Below are 15,706 nucleotides of genomic sequence, written 5' to 3' on the forward strand. Positions count from 1 at the left end.
TTAGGGGAAATATAAATTGTATGTCTTGGACCCTAAGGTGTACTTTAACATTTATACTTTTCTTTAAGGTAAATGTTCTAAGAAATATTTGGGGGGTATTAATAGCATTATTGGAGGCATTATAGAATCGTTTCAAAACTATAAATTCACCCAGATGTATAAAAGATTACAAATACTGATCACAGAAAGAAGATACTTTACAATAACTACAAAGCATTTTTTTAAAAAATGAACGCCAAATTTCTGCACTGATCAAAATTTTCTAACCAAACACTCTACGCCTTCATTCTGGAAATCTTGTTTCATCTAAAAGCAACATGAATAGCACAGAACGTGCATCAATTACGCTGCTCAGATATCCCAAACCCTTTAAATATATCAAACTGCATCCAACATTTATTCAAATTACCAGATGTCCTAAATGCTTTGCTTGAAGAAACCAATAGTCCAGCTTGTCCCTGTTGGGCAATTACTACACTTTAAATGAAGTAACTACGTAATGTCTACTTTGCTGACTCAAGAGTTATGATCGCTTCCAAGGAACTTGCCACAAGATGCAAATCCAACTTGCCAGTGAGTTGCAAGGGCCTTTGACAATAGGCTTTGCATACGTCCTGATGCAAATTCTATGTACTTTGGACGGAATGCTGCTTTCCCAGCAGACCACATGGCTGCTACAGAGCTGTTAAATGTAGCACTGAATGCACATTTTGGCACACAGACCATTTCCAAAAAACCACGCAATTACTCAAAAGACAATGATTGCCCCTTAGAAAGCATAATAACAACCAAAGGGAATGTGCATATACTTGGGCTTTTCAAACCCCGAGGGGATAGCTTTGTGTGTGGTTCCACGCAATTCAGAATTTCCCCTCCCCAATATCTGAAAGGCTCCCATAACTCTTTCCCTTCCTCCATCCTTTCCAACCCGTATTAACTAAAGGGAGGCCATGACCCCCGTACCCAGCTCCATTGTCTTCTGCAACCGGGACCAGATGTTCTCTGTGAAAACCCTGCTTCTCATTCTGAGAGATCAGTTCTCAAATTAATATCTTAGACGGACCCCTTCCTTGGTTCTGCGTAAGCATCTCTGAGATGCCCATATGAGCTTGAAAATTACCTAAGACTGGGCTAGACAACTGGTGGGTTCCCAGATTCCCATCAGCCCTAGCCAGAATAGCCAATAGTCAGGGATGATGGGAGATGGACTTTCTAGATCCAATCACCTCTGCAGCAGGAGGAGGAGGAGGGGAAGGAGCCAACTACTGGAGTTGTGCCATGGTCAGCTCCACACTTTGCCTCCATGATTTGTGGGGTGGGGGCCCAGCATTACCCCCAAAATGTAGGGACCCCCAAAAGGACTCAGCCCCCTGGAGCTGGCACCCTGGAACATGATCATGATCCCCCCCCCCCGAACTTGTATTCTACACGTACTCTCAAACAAAGAGGAGAGTAGACTCTGGTGCTTACAGAGGGAAGATTTTAAATTTTGCTCACCATATAATTAAATAATAACAATAGAGCAATTTTTTAAAAAAAAAATCATCAGTAAGCACAGGAGTCTGCTCTCCTCTCTTTGTGTCGATGTTTTCCTGCACATTCAAAGCATTTAGCCTTAGATACTGCAGGAAATATAGCTATCCTGGCTAAGAGACATTGATGCTGTTGTCAGTAAGCTCTTGTTATTTTTAAAGCACTGTCACAATTGAAAAGAACATTTGGTGTTAAGGTAGATGGAGTGAATCAAGTGCTTGAGGTGAGGCAGTAGAATGCGCACTGACGCCATTCTGACTAAAACCCGGCCAGCAATTGCTTAGTATGAGAGTTGGGCTCCAGCGTCCTTTGTAAGGGATGAATGATTTGGATGATACAGTGCAGCTGCCTAGAAGAATGGCAAAATGTCTGATTCAGGATCGCCCTTTCTTGCTTAACTATTCTTCTGTTGTACATAATATGGATTTATATGTTTACATCCATACATAAAAAAGACCTTTATGTGTATGTGTGTCAGAGAGAGAGCCGGGCAGGGGACACACACGGGGGGGGGGGGGGGGAGAGATTATCTGGATATGAGTCAGCCAAACGATACTAATAATCTCTTCTGGTTTCAAAGCAAGCAAACATTGTGCAGCTCTTGTTTTTTGTTTCTGGAAATAAAGAAATAAACTGTCTTTGGCTGAGCTCTCCCAGGTGAAAGTTTCATCTTAGAGCAAATTTTATAGAGCATTATATATAATGGTATAATGTATTTATTTTGTTTATTTTTGAAACTTAAGAGCCTGCACTTCATCAAAAGACCCCAGGGCAGATTATAGCAATGAAGGAATAAAACAAACAAGAGAATACAATACAATACAACACAGTTAACTAAAACTACACCATCCATTCAAAGGCCAAACCTTAGCATCCAAAGGCCTTCTGAAAGACACAGACCTTTAGCAGGCACCAGCCAGATCTCAAAGTGGAGAGTCCTTATGGAGATAGTGTTGGTGCAATATTAATGATGCAGATACAGTTCCAGATTGACCTTCATCATGCTTCCCCCACCCCCAAATAGTTTTATTACACAGGGAAAAAATGTAGTTGTAAAAGAAATGCACCCCAAAAATACCAAATTCATTTTTGGAGAGTGATTTCTATCTCCTCCAAACTGCAAGAGTTCAAAATAGTCCAACTACTGAAGTCCACAAAACTATTGCCGAATGTGAGCGTCACAGAGAGCACAACCCATCAAGCGCTGCTGTTACCCAAATTCCATTTACTTCTGCCGAACTTACATGGGGTTCCTACAAATGAATGGAGTCCGAAAAGTTGCAAAGCTTTGTGCATTGATCCTCGGGGACTCTTTGATTTTCAGAGAAGCCAAATGGAAGCTAATTCTGCATTCTGCCCTTCCATGGAAGAACAGCTTGTTTAATTTTTGTTCATTGTACACTGCGAGCTATACAAAACACTAACCTCGAAGGCAACATTAAGAGAGTCAGCCAACAGACCTGTTAAGTTCTCGGAACTGGTCCTCAAGGATCCAGAAGCACTTACCTGTGGCAACGTGGCGTCCCATTCCAAATATGGCATAAATAATAACAGGGAAGAGAGATCCGTACAAGCCAAACACAGGGTGCACTGAAGAGAGAACAGCAAAGGCAAGCCCTGTAGAGAAGGTAGATGGGAATTATGAAACAAATCAGGTTATGTTCTGAAGGACTTTAAAAAGGGATTAGAAAGGTTCATGGAGCTATCAGAGGCTATTAGCCATGATGACAACATTCTCCCTATGCCTCTGAATAGCGGTTTCTGGAAATCATGAGCCGGAAGAATGCTGTTGTGCTCAGGTCCTGCTTGTGGCCTTCTCACAGGTATCCAGTTGGCCACTGCGACAACAGAATGCTGGAGAAGGTGGGCCATTAGCCTGATCCGTCAGGCTCTTCTTATGTTCTTAATATCAATCTGTAATCAGAATCTCATTCTTTAACCATTTTTAGAGGTGAGATAGCATGATACATAAGAACACAGGAAGCTGCCCTATTCTGAGTCAGGCTACTTGCCCACCTGGCCCACTGATTTCGAATCATACCAAGATAGACTATGCCCATGTTCCCAGGATGCTGAATCTATGAAGCACATTTTGTTACATTGTAGTCTGTATAAACAGGTTAAAGGTAAAGGGACCCCTCACCATTAGGTCCAGTCGTAGCTGACTCTGGGGTTGCGGCGCTCATCTCGCTTTATTGGCTGAAGGAGCTGGTGTACAGCTTCTGGGTCATGTAGCCAGAATGACTAAGCTGCTTCTGGCGAACCAGAGCAGCACACAGAAACGCCGTTTACCTTCCCGCCAGAGAGGTACCTATTTATCTATTTGCCCTTTGACGTGCTTTTGAACTGCTAGGTTGGCAGGAGCAGGGACCGAGCAATGGGAGCTCACCCCGTTGCGGGGATTCGAACCGCCGGCCTTCTGATCGGCAAGTCCTAGGCTCTGTGGTTTAACCCACGGCGCCACCCGCGTCCTTATAAACAGGTTAGACAGCACCTAATCAATTCAATATTAGCAGAGTACCCTGTAATGGCTGATTCTTCTCATATCAAGGCTCTCCTTGAGGATAAGATTGATACTATTATACTGGCTGTAGCAAAATTCAGTATGTACAAGCTAAAGCTTCTCTGTTGGCTAGCAAGGCCAATCTTACACCTGAATAATTGTTGATATACGCTATTGTACCGTGAACTCACAATAAAGCTGTGTGTGTGCTTTCTAATCTAACAAGCATCAGCTCTGCAACGGAGGACTTTCCCATCTTCTTCAACCTGATCCTTTTATAGATGGAGATGCCAGAGATTGAACCAGCAACCCTCTGCACACAAAGCAGACGCTCTACCGCTGAGCCACAGTCCCTTCCCTATGGGAATTCCATCTTAGCCACTGTACTATGAAGAAGTCTCTGGCTTGAATCCTTCATCATCACAACTACCAGTTAATGGCCAAAGACCTGTCCAAACAAAAAAAGCTTTAGCCTGCCGGTGAAAGGAAAGCAGAGGGGTGGCCCGCCTAGTCTCCCATGGGAGTAGGTTCCAGAACTTGGGGGTAGCCACCAAGGAGGTAATCTCACAGGTCCTCCTTGCCAAACATTTCCTTAAGAGTGGTGAGACTGAGAGAAGGTCCTTCCCTGAAGATCTCAAAACCTAGGCAGGTTCAAATAGGGAGATACAGTCCTTTTAAATGGATGTACTGCATTTAAAATTTAGTTAACTACTCAGTCTATTCCTGCTGCAGAATCTGGAAGTCTCAGATATTTCACATCACCAGCTACCTGGTTCTTTTCTAAACCAACAAACAAATCTAGAGATGGCAAAGCAGCCTGGGACCTTCTGCATGCAATGCATGTGTGCTATCACTCAGCTGCTGTTTCTCCCGTAGAGTTTTCAGATTATTCCTGCTGGACAGATCTACAAATCTCAAAAACACAGGGCTTATTCACACCTGACTTTTAAATAGGATCAAGAGGAACGTAAGATAATTTTCTTGCCACAATCTTTCCTAAAGTCAATACAACATGAGGGAAAACAAGTAAATCATTAACAAGAAGTAACAGCCTACACATTAAGGTCACAATCCAGTCAAAGCTAAAAACTTTGAAATCCCATTGGTTTCCATTGGTGAGATGCATGCATACGCTCGTCTTGAAATAAATGGGACTTGAAAATGCATTACTTTGGCTGGATCATGCATTCTACCATTAATGTCCATAGTGCTTTACAGAGTAATAATGAACCCTGAGCTGTAACATGAGCTCTGAGTGGAAGAGCAGAGCTCTGTTAAGGTGCTAACTATTCTTCAGTGTGAAGACCAAAGTCAAGTTAATCATTTTGCCAGAGTTAGAATGCATGAGTGGACAAATTACATAATATGGCAAACGTATGCAACCGGGGGGGGGGGAGAAAAGGTGGTGATGGAAAACAGATTAGATTAGGCAGTCTTTGTAAACTTTCTGTACCTAAAACTAAGTTTCAGTGTTCTTTAGTGTCTAGCCACAAAACCTGCCATAGTCTAAACTGTGAGATAAAGATGCATGATCAAAGTGATTACTTTTAAACATATTTTTAAATGTATGAATTATAGCCCTCCAAACCCACTACAAAAGTCAAGGCATTTGAGCACTGAATGAAGTATGAAAATATTAATCCTAGAATCATAGAATCATAGAGTTGGAAGAGACCACAAGGGCCATCGAGTCCAACCCCCTGCCAAGCAGGAAACACCATCAGAGCACTCCTGACATATGGTTGTCAAGCCTCTGCTTAAAGACCTCCAAAGAAGGAGACTCCACCACACTCCTTGGCAGCAAATTCCACTGTTGAACAGCTCTTACTGTCAGGAAGTTCTTCCTAATGTTTAGGTGGAATCTTCTTTCTTGTAGTTTGGAACCATTGCTCCGTGTCCGCTTCTCTGGAGCAGCAAAAAACAACCTTTCTCCCTCCTCTATGTGACATCCTTTTATATATTTGAACATGGCTATCATATCACCCCTTAACCTCCTCTTCTCCAGGCTAAACATGCCCAGCTCCCTTAGCCGTTCCTCATAAGGCATCGTTTCCAGGCCTTTGGCCATTTTGGTTGCCCTCCTCTGGACACGTTCCAGTTTGTCAGTGTCCTTCTTGAACTGTGGTGCCCAGATCCTCAGTTCTTGCCTCTTTGTCTCATTAGCACCACTGTCCATCAAGCCATTCCCTCGAGTAGTTTTGTCTAAGAGCCCTTGTTGAGACTTGATTTATATTTATTACACGTCTTCCGCCTCTTTTCCGTGGAACCAGAAATGGGTCACCAAATGGCATATAATATTCCAAATGTGGACCTATCAGAGTTATATAATAGCATCATAGTTGGCAGCCTCAGGATGTTTCAGGTGAATGAAGCCTTATGTAAAGCACCTGCAAAGCCTAGGCAAGAATGTAGTCAGAGAGCATTGTGTCCAGTCCCAGGAAGAATTTTTATTCTTGGCTCCCTCCAACAATCCCATAACACCAGGCACGATCGTTGCTAAGCATGAAGGACTACATAGTTAGCCTTCTTACCTGCGTGTGTTTTTACTCTCTGTGTGAGAATTCGTACTTAAAGCAGGAAATCCTACTCAAAACCAAGCTGATTTATTTTACCTTTTTAAATAAACAACTTTTTAAATTTAACAATAAGAACATTGTTGTTCTTAAAGATGAATGCTGACAGGAGTGGAAGGGCTGCTTTAAATAAGAGTCCACCCCTTGTGTAGATGAGGGCCAGTATAGCATGGCAGTTCAAGTGCTGAATGAGAGCTGAGGAGACCCAAGTTTGAATCCCCTTCTCAGCCACAAAGAACTAAATGAATGACCATTGAGCCAGATTAGTCACTATGTCTCAGCCTAATCTACCTCACAGGGCTGTTGTTATGAGGGTCAAATGTAGAGGGGAGGGATCATATATAGCACTTAGAAATCCTTGAAGGAAAGACAGGTTATAAATGAAATGAATGAATGAAATGGGAGTGCTTATAATAAATAGGCGTGCACAAAGAAAAGGGAAGATAACTTTAGCAGTTTGGGGATCTGGCCACAAAATCACTGACCCAAACATCCGTTTTGTAACTGGTGCTGAATTCAGCAGCCAGACTGCTGACCAGTGCAGGATGGTCCAAACGTACAAAACCAATTCTGGCATGAAAGTACTAGCTACAAATTAGTTTCCAGGCTCAGTTCAAAGAACTGGCTTTGATCTATAAGGACCTCAGGACCTCAATACTTCAGGGACCACTTCTTCCCATATAAACTGATGTGGAGCCAGCAATCATCATCTTGACCTTCTTGACCCCATCCATGGAGGTCCAGAGGGTGGCAACATGAGAACAAACCTTTTCAGTGGTTCAAACTGGGTTGAAGAATACACTTAGGCTGCAATCCTATACACACATTTACCTATGAGAAAGTCCAACTGAACTCACCTGGGGGTGATTCCTTCTTGGTAGGCATGCATAGGATTATGCTGTTAAGCATATAAATATAACCAATTTCAGAGAAATGTAAGCATTCTGGGTGACATACCATGGGACAAAGATGCCAGCATATTTAACAGGAGTGCTTGCATCTACCAAGAATGTTCTTCTGCATCTTTTGAGTTTAACTGATGTCCTTAGCCTTCTGGAGTTTCAGAAGTTGCTGGATGGAAGACTCATTGAGACACATGATCCGTCTTTCTGGTTTTTAAGTACAAGTTTCAAGCATGTACACCAGCAGCCTAAGAAAGACTGCCAATTTTTAGGTTTTTTGCCAGCTCATGAAGTCTTAAGTTTCTTGGCTTTCTGAGAAACCCACAAGCCAAGTACAAAATTTAGAACTACCTTAGGTAATACATGGGCTTTGTCCCACAGCACATGGCTCTAATCCTTTGCAAGCTAGCTTTGTTTTAAGAGCAATGATCCCTCTTGTTCTTCTGTTTAATTATAACTGCACAGTTCAAGTTAAAGGGCCATTTTTATGTGAGGCAAATGAGTTAGTAAAAACTACATAAATCGTCAGCCTCATGGGAAACCCAGGATTAAAAGCAACTTCTCTACCTGGCACTTGTGGCCAAAGTCTTGGAGATGGTGGTAGTGATATAAGTAGAATAAAACTTGGGAAGCATGGAACGCTATAAAATCTCTGTCCTCAAGCCAGAACATCTGGCTAGATCCTTGGAGAAATTTGAGCTATTAATTTGTAATTAATTAATAAGCCTGTAATCGCAGATTGATAAGTGATGCCAAGGCAAAGGATATGAATCTTTTGAAGGATGTGCAACCATATAAGCAAAAGAGACGTCTCCCATTGCCAAATAGGATGAAAATCATGAAATGAGTCCTTCCAATGTGTATTCAAAGCTATTTCAGAACACTGAGCTGCCTAGCAGTTCTTCTTCATCCATTCTCTCGTAGTTCCATGGCCAGTGGTGAGACCTTCTCAACACCATCCAGGCTATTAAGAGCTAGCCATACTGTCTGAGCTCCTTGGTTTTCCTTCTATGACTCTAAGGACCAGCCATTAGAACCTAATAGAGACTTATCATATTTCCAAGCTCTCTAATCCAGCAATGGACTCACTAGATTCCTCATATGTTTCCTTCCACTGCTAAGAATCTTTGCTTGCTACTTTCCCTCTCTACTTTCATTTGACCTTCCATCTTACTTTTATCTTATTCCCCCATCCCCTGAGCAAATTTATCCAATTATTCAACCACAGCAGCGGTAAAATTTCCCACTCTAGTCCAATAAACCCTCATCCAGAAACACACTGGTGCTACAAAGACCAGGCCATGCAAAAGCATAGAAGGTCTCAAATGCTGCTAAGAGGTCCAGGGAAAGCAATGGGATTAAATTTCCCCTGTCTGCCCCACTGAGCTATAAAAGCTGTTTCTATAATATAACCAGGCCTGAAAACAGATTAATATGGGTCTACATGATCCCTTTCATCCAAATGGAAGGTCCACATAGCTATCATGAGTAAATAGCCTTTGGTGGATTTATCTTCCATGAATTTGTCTAATCCTTTTTAAAAAATAAAAAAAAGCTATCTAAGCTAATATATACCGCTGTCTATTTATAGTGTCAGGTAACAGAGCTCTGTTCTCTTCAGGGAATACAAAAAGAAAACATGCATCAGTGTTGCATCATCCATCAGTTCAAATATAAACAACAAATTAGTTTTGCAATTATTATTCCTCCTACAGTGCTTATGAAACCAATTGAGGGATGGATTTCTAGGTTTCTTAAAATAAAGATTAGGGCACTGGAGTAGGGGGATTGAAATGGATGAGAAATTGTGTTAGGAAAAAGTCTCTCCAGATCCAATCTAAGCATGCACTAAACAAATATGACACTCCTTTGAGAATTGCACCATTTCAGATGTTCACGTATGGCCCCAATGAAGCAGGAATGAGGATGGGTAATGGCTAATAAATTTAAATTCAATACAGGTAAGGTGTCACTTATTCATGCACATCGGTGACTGAATTCCCCCACATTCTGACCAATCCTCAAGTGGTTCTGCCACAGCTGGACCCATAAATGCACTACCATGTGATCACTTCAACTATGTGGCTCTCTGAATTGGTTCTAAATTCAATGAACCCTTTTGTACAGGCAAGGCATATGAGTAGATTGAGAGGCATGAGCCATATGAGCATCAGAAAGAGTAGGGGTGGAGAACATTTTCAGTCCAAGGACCACATTTATTTCTGGTCCATCTTCCAAGGGCCATGTGCCAGTCATGGGCTGGGCCAGAGCAACAAATATAAATTTTGCCTTTGTACAGTAGGCTAGTTTCTTGACATGGACTGGTTGGATGCAGAAGAAAGGTGGAAGGAACCGGCTGGGGAACCCTCAAGAGAAGAAGGCTCAGAGCCCAGGAAGTGGTGGTGCAATGACAATGAGTGGTGAGATGGAGAATAGGGAAGAAGAGGTGTCAGAAGCTGAAGGGGTAACAGGGCTCAGTGAGCTGTGAGAGTCTGTGGCAGAGAGAAGTCTGGAATCAGAGGCAGAAGCTGAAGCAGAGGAGGAGAGAGGCCAAGAGGCAGAGATGAGTCAGGTTGGTGAAGAGTCACAGGTGTCTCCCCCTCCTGCTGTGACAAGCTCCCCTCCCCTCCGGTCTCCCAGGACCAGGAAGGGCTTGAAAGGGGGGGAGGAGGGATTGGTGACATGAAGAGGCACTCTCTGATTGCTTGGGGGGAAACCTCAGAGAGGAGGGGACTTAGGCAGCTGTGAGGAGGCGGATACCATTATTATTATTATTATTATTATTATTATTATTAATATTACTATTATTATTAACTACTTATACCCCACACATTTCACTGGGCTGCTCAGCAACTACTTCATGGGGACAAGGCCAACCAGTGATGAGTTGCTCTGTTCATTAGGCTTGACACTCCTGTGTGGATCAGGTTTTTACTAATAAAGAGTTAATTCCAACTTGAACAGTGCAATGTACTGCTTGCTCACATTTCTACATCCTCACACTCCTCTCTATTCTTCATTCAGACAAGCAAGAGGCATTAGCAGGGCTCAAGAACATATTCTAGCCACGCAAAAATATCTGGGGTGTGAAACAGAACCTGTGAAGGATGTGAGCTGGAGAAATTTCCAAAGACCAGAGTGAGAGCCTGGAGGACTGCATTTGACCCCTGGCCTGAGGTTTCACACCTCCGAGCTGGACTGTAAACCTCCTGCCTTCAAAGTTTCTATGGCAGACTATGGCACTCTTAGCTCACTCCACATAAATTACTGACCCATCTGAATAGCTAGGAAGCAAAAGGATTAGCCTACCAACAGTGCCGACTACTAGAATATCTTAAACATTGAACTCTCTGCCATCCTTTTATATTAGCAGCACAAGCATCAAAAAGGATAGAGAGTGCACAAATGGCTATATGCTGACACGAAGCCAAAAGAGATAGGAAGCGGTTGTCTGTAGCCAATGGAGGAGATGTTTAGGTGGCATGTTTGGTGAAGATAGCTGCTTTGGAGTATAAGAGGATTTTGGAGGGCAAGCAGTGGTATGTGGGCTTAATGGCACTTCCACCTGGCAGTTTTGTTGCTGCTCAAACATTCAGTTTTTTTGCCGTGTTCACACAATGCCATCCTCATCAAAATGATATCCTACAACATCTTCTCATTTAATCCAGACCACTTTCATAGGTTTTGCTTTCTTATCAGATTTTCCGTGTAAATCATGGTTAAATAGGAAAATAACACAAGGTAGTGTTTTGATGAAGACAACATTCTATGAATGCTGAACAAAACTTGCATGCAAAACAGTGCAGAGTCCATAATAAACTGCAGGATGGAAGCACTCTAAATGACAGGGGACTTAGAATTGCAAGGAGGTCTTAAGGTCTGGGTAGAAACTGGGGATTAGAAGCAACAGCAGTATTGATTAAAGTTTTTTTGCACATTGGGATTGGATGGTAACGAGTGTACTTAGCAATTAACTACGGGTCCTTTTATTGCCTCCCACACCCCAAATCAAATACTGGAAACTGAGTGTAGCCCTTGGACATCTTCTGAATGAAGAGTTTAGACTCCAGTTTGACATCCCTTCTTTGTGTGTGTCTGCTATGGGATTAATATCCATGCTATCTGATTCTGTCCCCCTCTCAACTTTTTGAATCAAATCTCTCATTAGCATTTAGATATTGCACAAGTTTTTAAAGAACAAAATCATCCTGTGCCAGGGCAGAATGAACTGTAAAGCTTGACAGAATGGCATCTGAACATTCCTTAAAGGTAATGATCCGAAGTCAAAAGGTGGAAGGAAACACTTGGGCAAAACCTGTTTGGTTAACAGAATAATTCCATGGCTCAGACAGCCATTTAGTCTGTGGATTCAAGCAAATATCAAAGCAGATGTAGGCTGCAGATACCAAGAGAGTGATTCCTTCTCAGAGAACAGTTACCAATGGAATAAGTTGCCTAGGGAATTGTAGAATCTCCTTTAAAAGGAAGCTTAATTGGAATCTGCTTTATATTAAAGCCTCGCCCTCTTATATGATCCTCATGATTTCCTGCGGTTCCTTTCTACATCATGATGATATCATTGGAAGCTCCTAGGCACATAGGAAAAGCTAGATTTGGGTACCCCAATGCTATGTTTTCCTGTAAACTACGACAACATGGGATTTTGCTACATGACCTAGGGCTTCTGACATTCTGATTGGCACAGAAAGCAGCCACACTGCAATGGCCCCCATGCTACAAGCAGAAGTGGGGCCAAGAATAGACTGGGTGAGAATGAATATATATATAAATATATAGATACACACACACACACACACACACACACACACACACACCCATCCTCCTTGACCACTGGCTATGCTGGCTGAGGCTGATGATAGTTGGGAGTCCAACAATGTCCTGAGCTAGAGAATGCTGCTGTACTAAGTTTATAGAAGTCTAAATGAAATACTATGCTGGCAACCATTAGCTTAAGCAGCTTTAAAAGAAGCTAGCCAAATTCAATGAGATCTATCAGTGCCATTAGCATAAGGTTACCAGATGTCCCCATTTCGCGGGGACAGTCCCTGGATTTACAAATCAGTCCACATACAAAATCAATTGAAGTTGAAAAGTGTCTCTGGATTCATTGAAAAAAAATCTGGTAACCTTACATTAGCAATAACAGCCAGGAAGAATCACTATGCTCCAAAATAGAATACCTTTGCATTCACAGGTGCTGAGATTCAAAGACTAGAGAATGCCGTTACCTTCATCCCCTGTTTGTAAACTCTTCGTGAGCATCTGATGGCCTCTGGTGGAAAGAGAATAATGCACAGGACAGATCTTCGGTATAATCTAGTGGGTTTTTCTTCTGTTCTAATATATGTTTTATTAAAATAATCAAGGCCATAGCTTCATGGCAGAGCACCTATTTTACACGCAGAAGATCTCTGGTAACTCCACTATATTCGATATGATGGACAGGATAGCAGGTGATGGGGGAAAGTCCTCTGTCTGAGTCCTTGGGGAGCCACTGATGACAGGGAAAATATTGGGCTCATTGGATCAATGGTCTCACCTGATATAAAGGCAGCTTCTTGTGTAATGGAAATGGTAGTTTTCTTTAACATCACCTGCGTATTCTAAGCTGTAGCCAATAAAGTCCAAGAACTCTTTTGTGGAAATCCAAAAAAGAAGACTGGAGAAAAGTACTACCTACTCTTGCCTGCCTCTTAATTCAATATTTTGGTTGGCTTCAAACATACCATTGTTAGCTGTGTTTTAATTGCAATTGTTGTCTATGAGTATACCAGTGAAACAAGATCCTTTACAGTACTACAGTATTAAGGTCTTTAAAGTTAAATCATGCCAGCGCAGATGTTCCTAATTACTCCAAAAGCATAAATACTTACACAAACCGGTTGGTTCCAGCTGCAGAATAATTCAATTAAAGGAGCACTTATAATTTTCAATGCATGAATGAGGACTAAGGCTAGCTGTTAGGGAATCTGTAAAAGAACAGCTATCACAAAATGTTTGCCTCTGAATGATCTTTCAGCTGTTTTCACAATACACTGAATGGAGGATTTTTCTGAAATGCCATATATAACATGACAGAAACCTTAATTTCTCCAAAAACTATTTAAGCAGTTTTGTACTTTTCACATCTGTCCCCCCCCCCCAGGTATCAGCCAGGGGGGGATTTCTTCGCACCTATGGCAACCAAAATAAATTGGAGCTCCCCCCTGATTTTTATTACAGCTTTCAATGGCAATTTACAGTACATCTTAGAAGACAAACATGCCTGCGAAAGGCCACAATTTGGGCTATCGTGATAAATATGTAACAAGGTACTATTTTATGTGCTAAACTTTGTGGCTTGTTGGCTGTTGCTGTCAAGGAAGTGGTAGGTAACACTAGGGGGTAATGCTAATGCTTGTCTGTCTCTTCACCGTTTCTCTCATATGAGCAGGGGAAGAGAAAGATGCTACTTTCAAGGTGAATTGCTAGATTTTCATAGAATAATTATAATAACACTTAGCATTTACGTTCCAGTTTATGGCATTCAAAATACTTCACAACCATTATCTTGGTAAGCAGTAATCCTCACAAGAACCCTGTAAGGTAGGTCAGTATAAGTGTGTTGTTCTCATTGCAAACATTGTGCAATAAAGCACAGTAACAACCAACAAAGGAGGGTAAAAGCAGATAGATTAGTAAAGGGTTAATGCTACAATCCTACTATACATCCCACTGAACAGAGTGGGATGTACTTCTACATCAGCATGCATAGATCTGTACTGTGAATTTCACTTCATAATTAAAGGGTTCTGCTGTGAGTAGCAGTAAACCTCTCTGCACAGGTATAATTATTTTTTTAAGGAGACAAGCAAGAATCGCTCTTATATATGCCGTCGGATGGCACCCAATTTATATGCTGTATCTGCATGCACACAAAAATGCTGCCAAACATATATTACTATTGTTGTGTGCTTGCATGTTCAAGGGGAGAAATGCCCATTGATTTCAGCAAGGTTAAGGCACATTTAATCTGCGAGCAAGCCCCCTCGAGCACAGCGGAATTTACTTCCACGTAAACACACGTAGGCGTCCGCTGTAAGTTACACTGAATGGGTCAAGGATAAGGAAAGGGGATGGGGGAAAATCAGTTCTGGTAGGAGACAAGCACAGGCTTGAGCAGTTCAACCTGTACGCTAAACAGCTATCGGAGCCCGTTTCCAGCCAGTACCTTGAGTCACCTGCTGAACAGCCAGCATCATCCCAGAAATTGTGTCAGGAAGCAGGTCTGCTTTCCAGTTGTAGTTTGGCGCCCACTCCAGAACAGGGAGCCTCCTTACACACCACAGTTTGAAGTCTTCGTAGCGAAGTGCATGGATCTTTCTCCAGATGGCATTTTTCCTTTTTCGCTTGGCCCCTGCCATGCTGTGTTCCCACTACCCCTTTCCTTCACAATGTTCCTTCTTCTGTAGCAGAAGAAAATAATAATAGAAAAAAGGGGGGAGAAAACACTGCCTCTGTTGAACTGCACCCAGTTGGTATGAAATTCGCTTATTCTTCTGTCAGGTTATACTTTCAGATCTGTGAAAGAAACACCCGTTCTTTTATCTCCCTCCCCTCCTTTCTTCCAGTGTCAGAACCTTGCTGAGTATGTTTTGCTTTCAACCATGCAAACTATCTAAAAGGCTGTTCATGTTCAGCACAATATTTTTTCTGCCCTAGTCAGAGATGTGGTCTAGCCTTATGACAGTTTATGGTTCTCTTTGCAGTCATTCTCCTCCTTATATTCAGTGTAGTGCTTGTACGTTTGGCCTGGGTCCAGCATTAAAATGAGGTAGTGCTGGGCGTTTGTTCGATGTGGGTTGGGCTATGCTAATGAAAGCAGGAAGTGCCCAGGCAGACAGGAGTCTCCTTGCCAACCATTTAAAAAGAGAGAGAGAGAGAGAAGCAGCAATTTGTCTTTTTTTTGCGAGGGAAACACTACACAGAACTTCTCTCCCTCCCTTTCTAGCCAGAGGAAAAACTCATCAGTGCATTAAAAAGTTGCTCCGAATCTCTGGTGCTGGCAAACATGCTCAGTGAATTTAGCTAGACCTCTTGCAACATGACACTTTAATTAAAACATTCTCTTTGGAACAGCAGCTCGTGGGTTAGACTGCCCACACGTCTTGGCACAGTTGATACCAGCCGAAAAC

The 15,706-nt window shown here is 42.2% G+C and overlaps 1 protein-coding gene across 5 annotated transcripts in view; it reads right to left on the bottom strand.

Annotated features, from left to right (window-relative positions):
- SLC26A7 (solute carrier family 26 member 7) overlaps positions 1–15,706 on the bottom strand; it is an 80,119-nt gene that overhangs the window by 53,099 nt on the left and 11,314 nt on the right. For 2 of the 5 annotated variants that reach the window (XM_081919739.1, XM_081919740.1), the window contains 2 exons: positions 14,743–14,977; positions 3,040–3,150 (listed from right to left, as the gene is read on the bottom strand). In XM_081919739.1, coding sequence (XP_081775865.1) covers positions 3,040–3,150; positions 14,743–14,935 — 304 coding nt within the window. In that variant the 5' untranslated portion in view covers positions 14,936–14,977. Of the gene's footprint in view, positions 1–3,039; positions 3,151–12,712; positions 12,805–14,742; positions 14,978–15,706 lie in introns of those variants that run through there. The other 3 variants (XM_081919741.1, XM_081919743.1, XM_081919742.1) reach the window with 3 other exon arrangements.

The sequence above is a fragment of the Podarcis melisellensis genome (assembly GCF_964234715.1).
Source record: "Podarcis melisellensis genome assembly, chromosome: 7".
Classification (NCBI taxonomy): Eukaryota; Metazoa; Chordata; class Lepidosauria; order Squamata; family Lacertidae; genus Podarcis; species Podarcis melisellensis.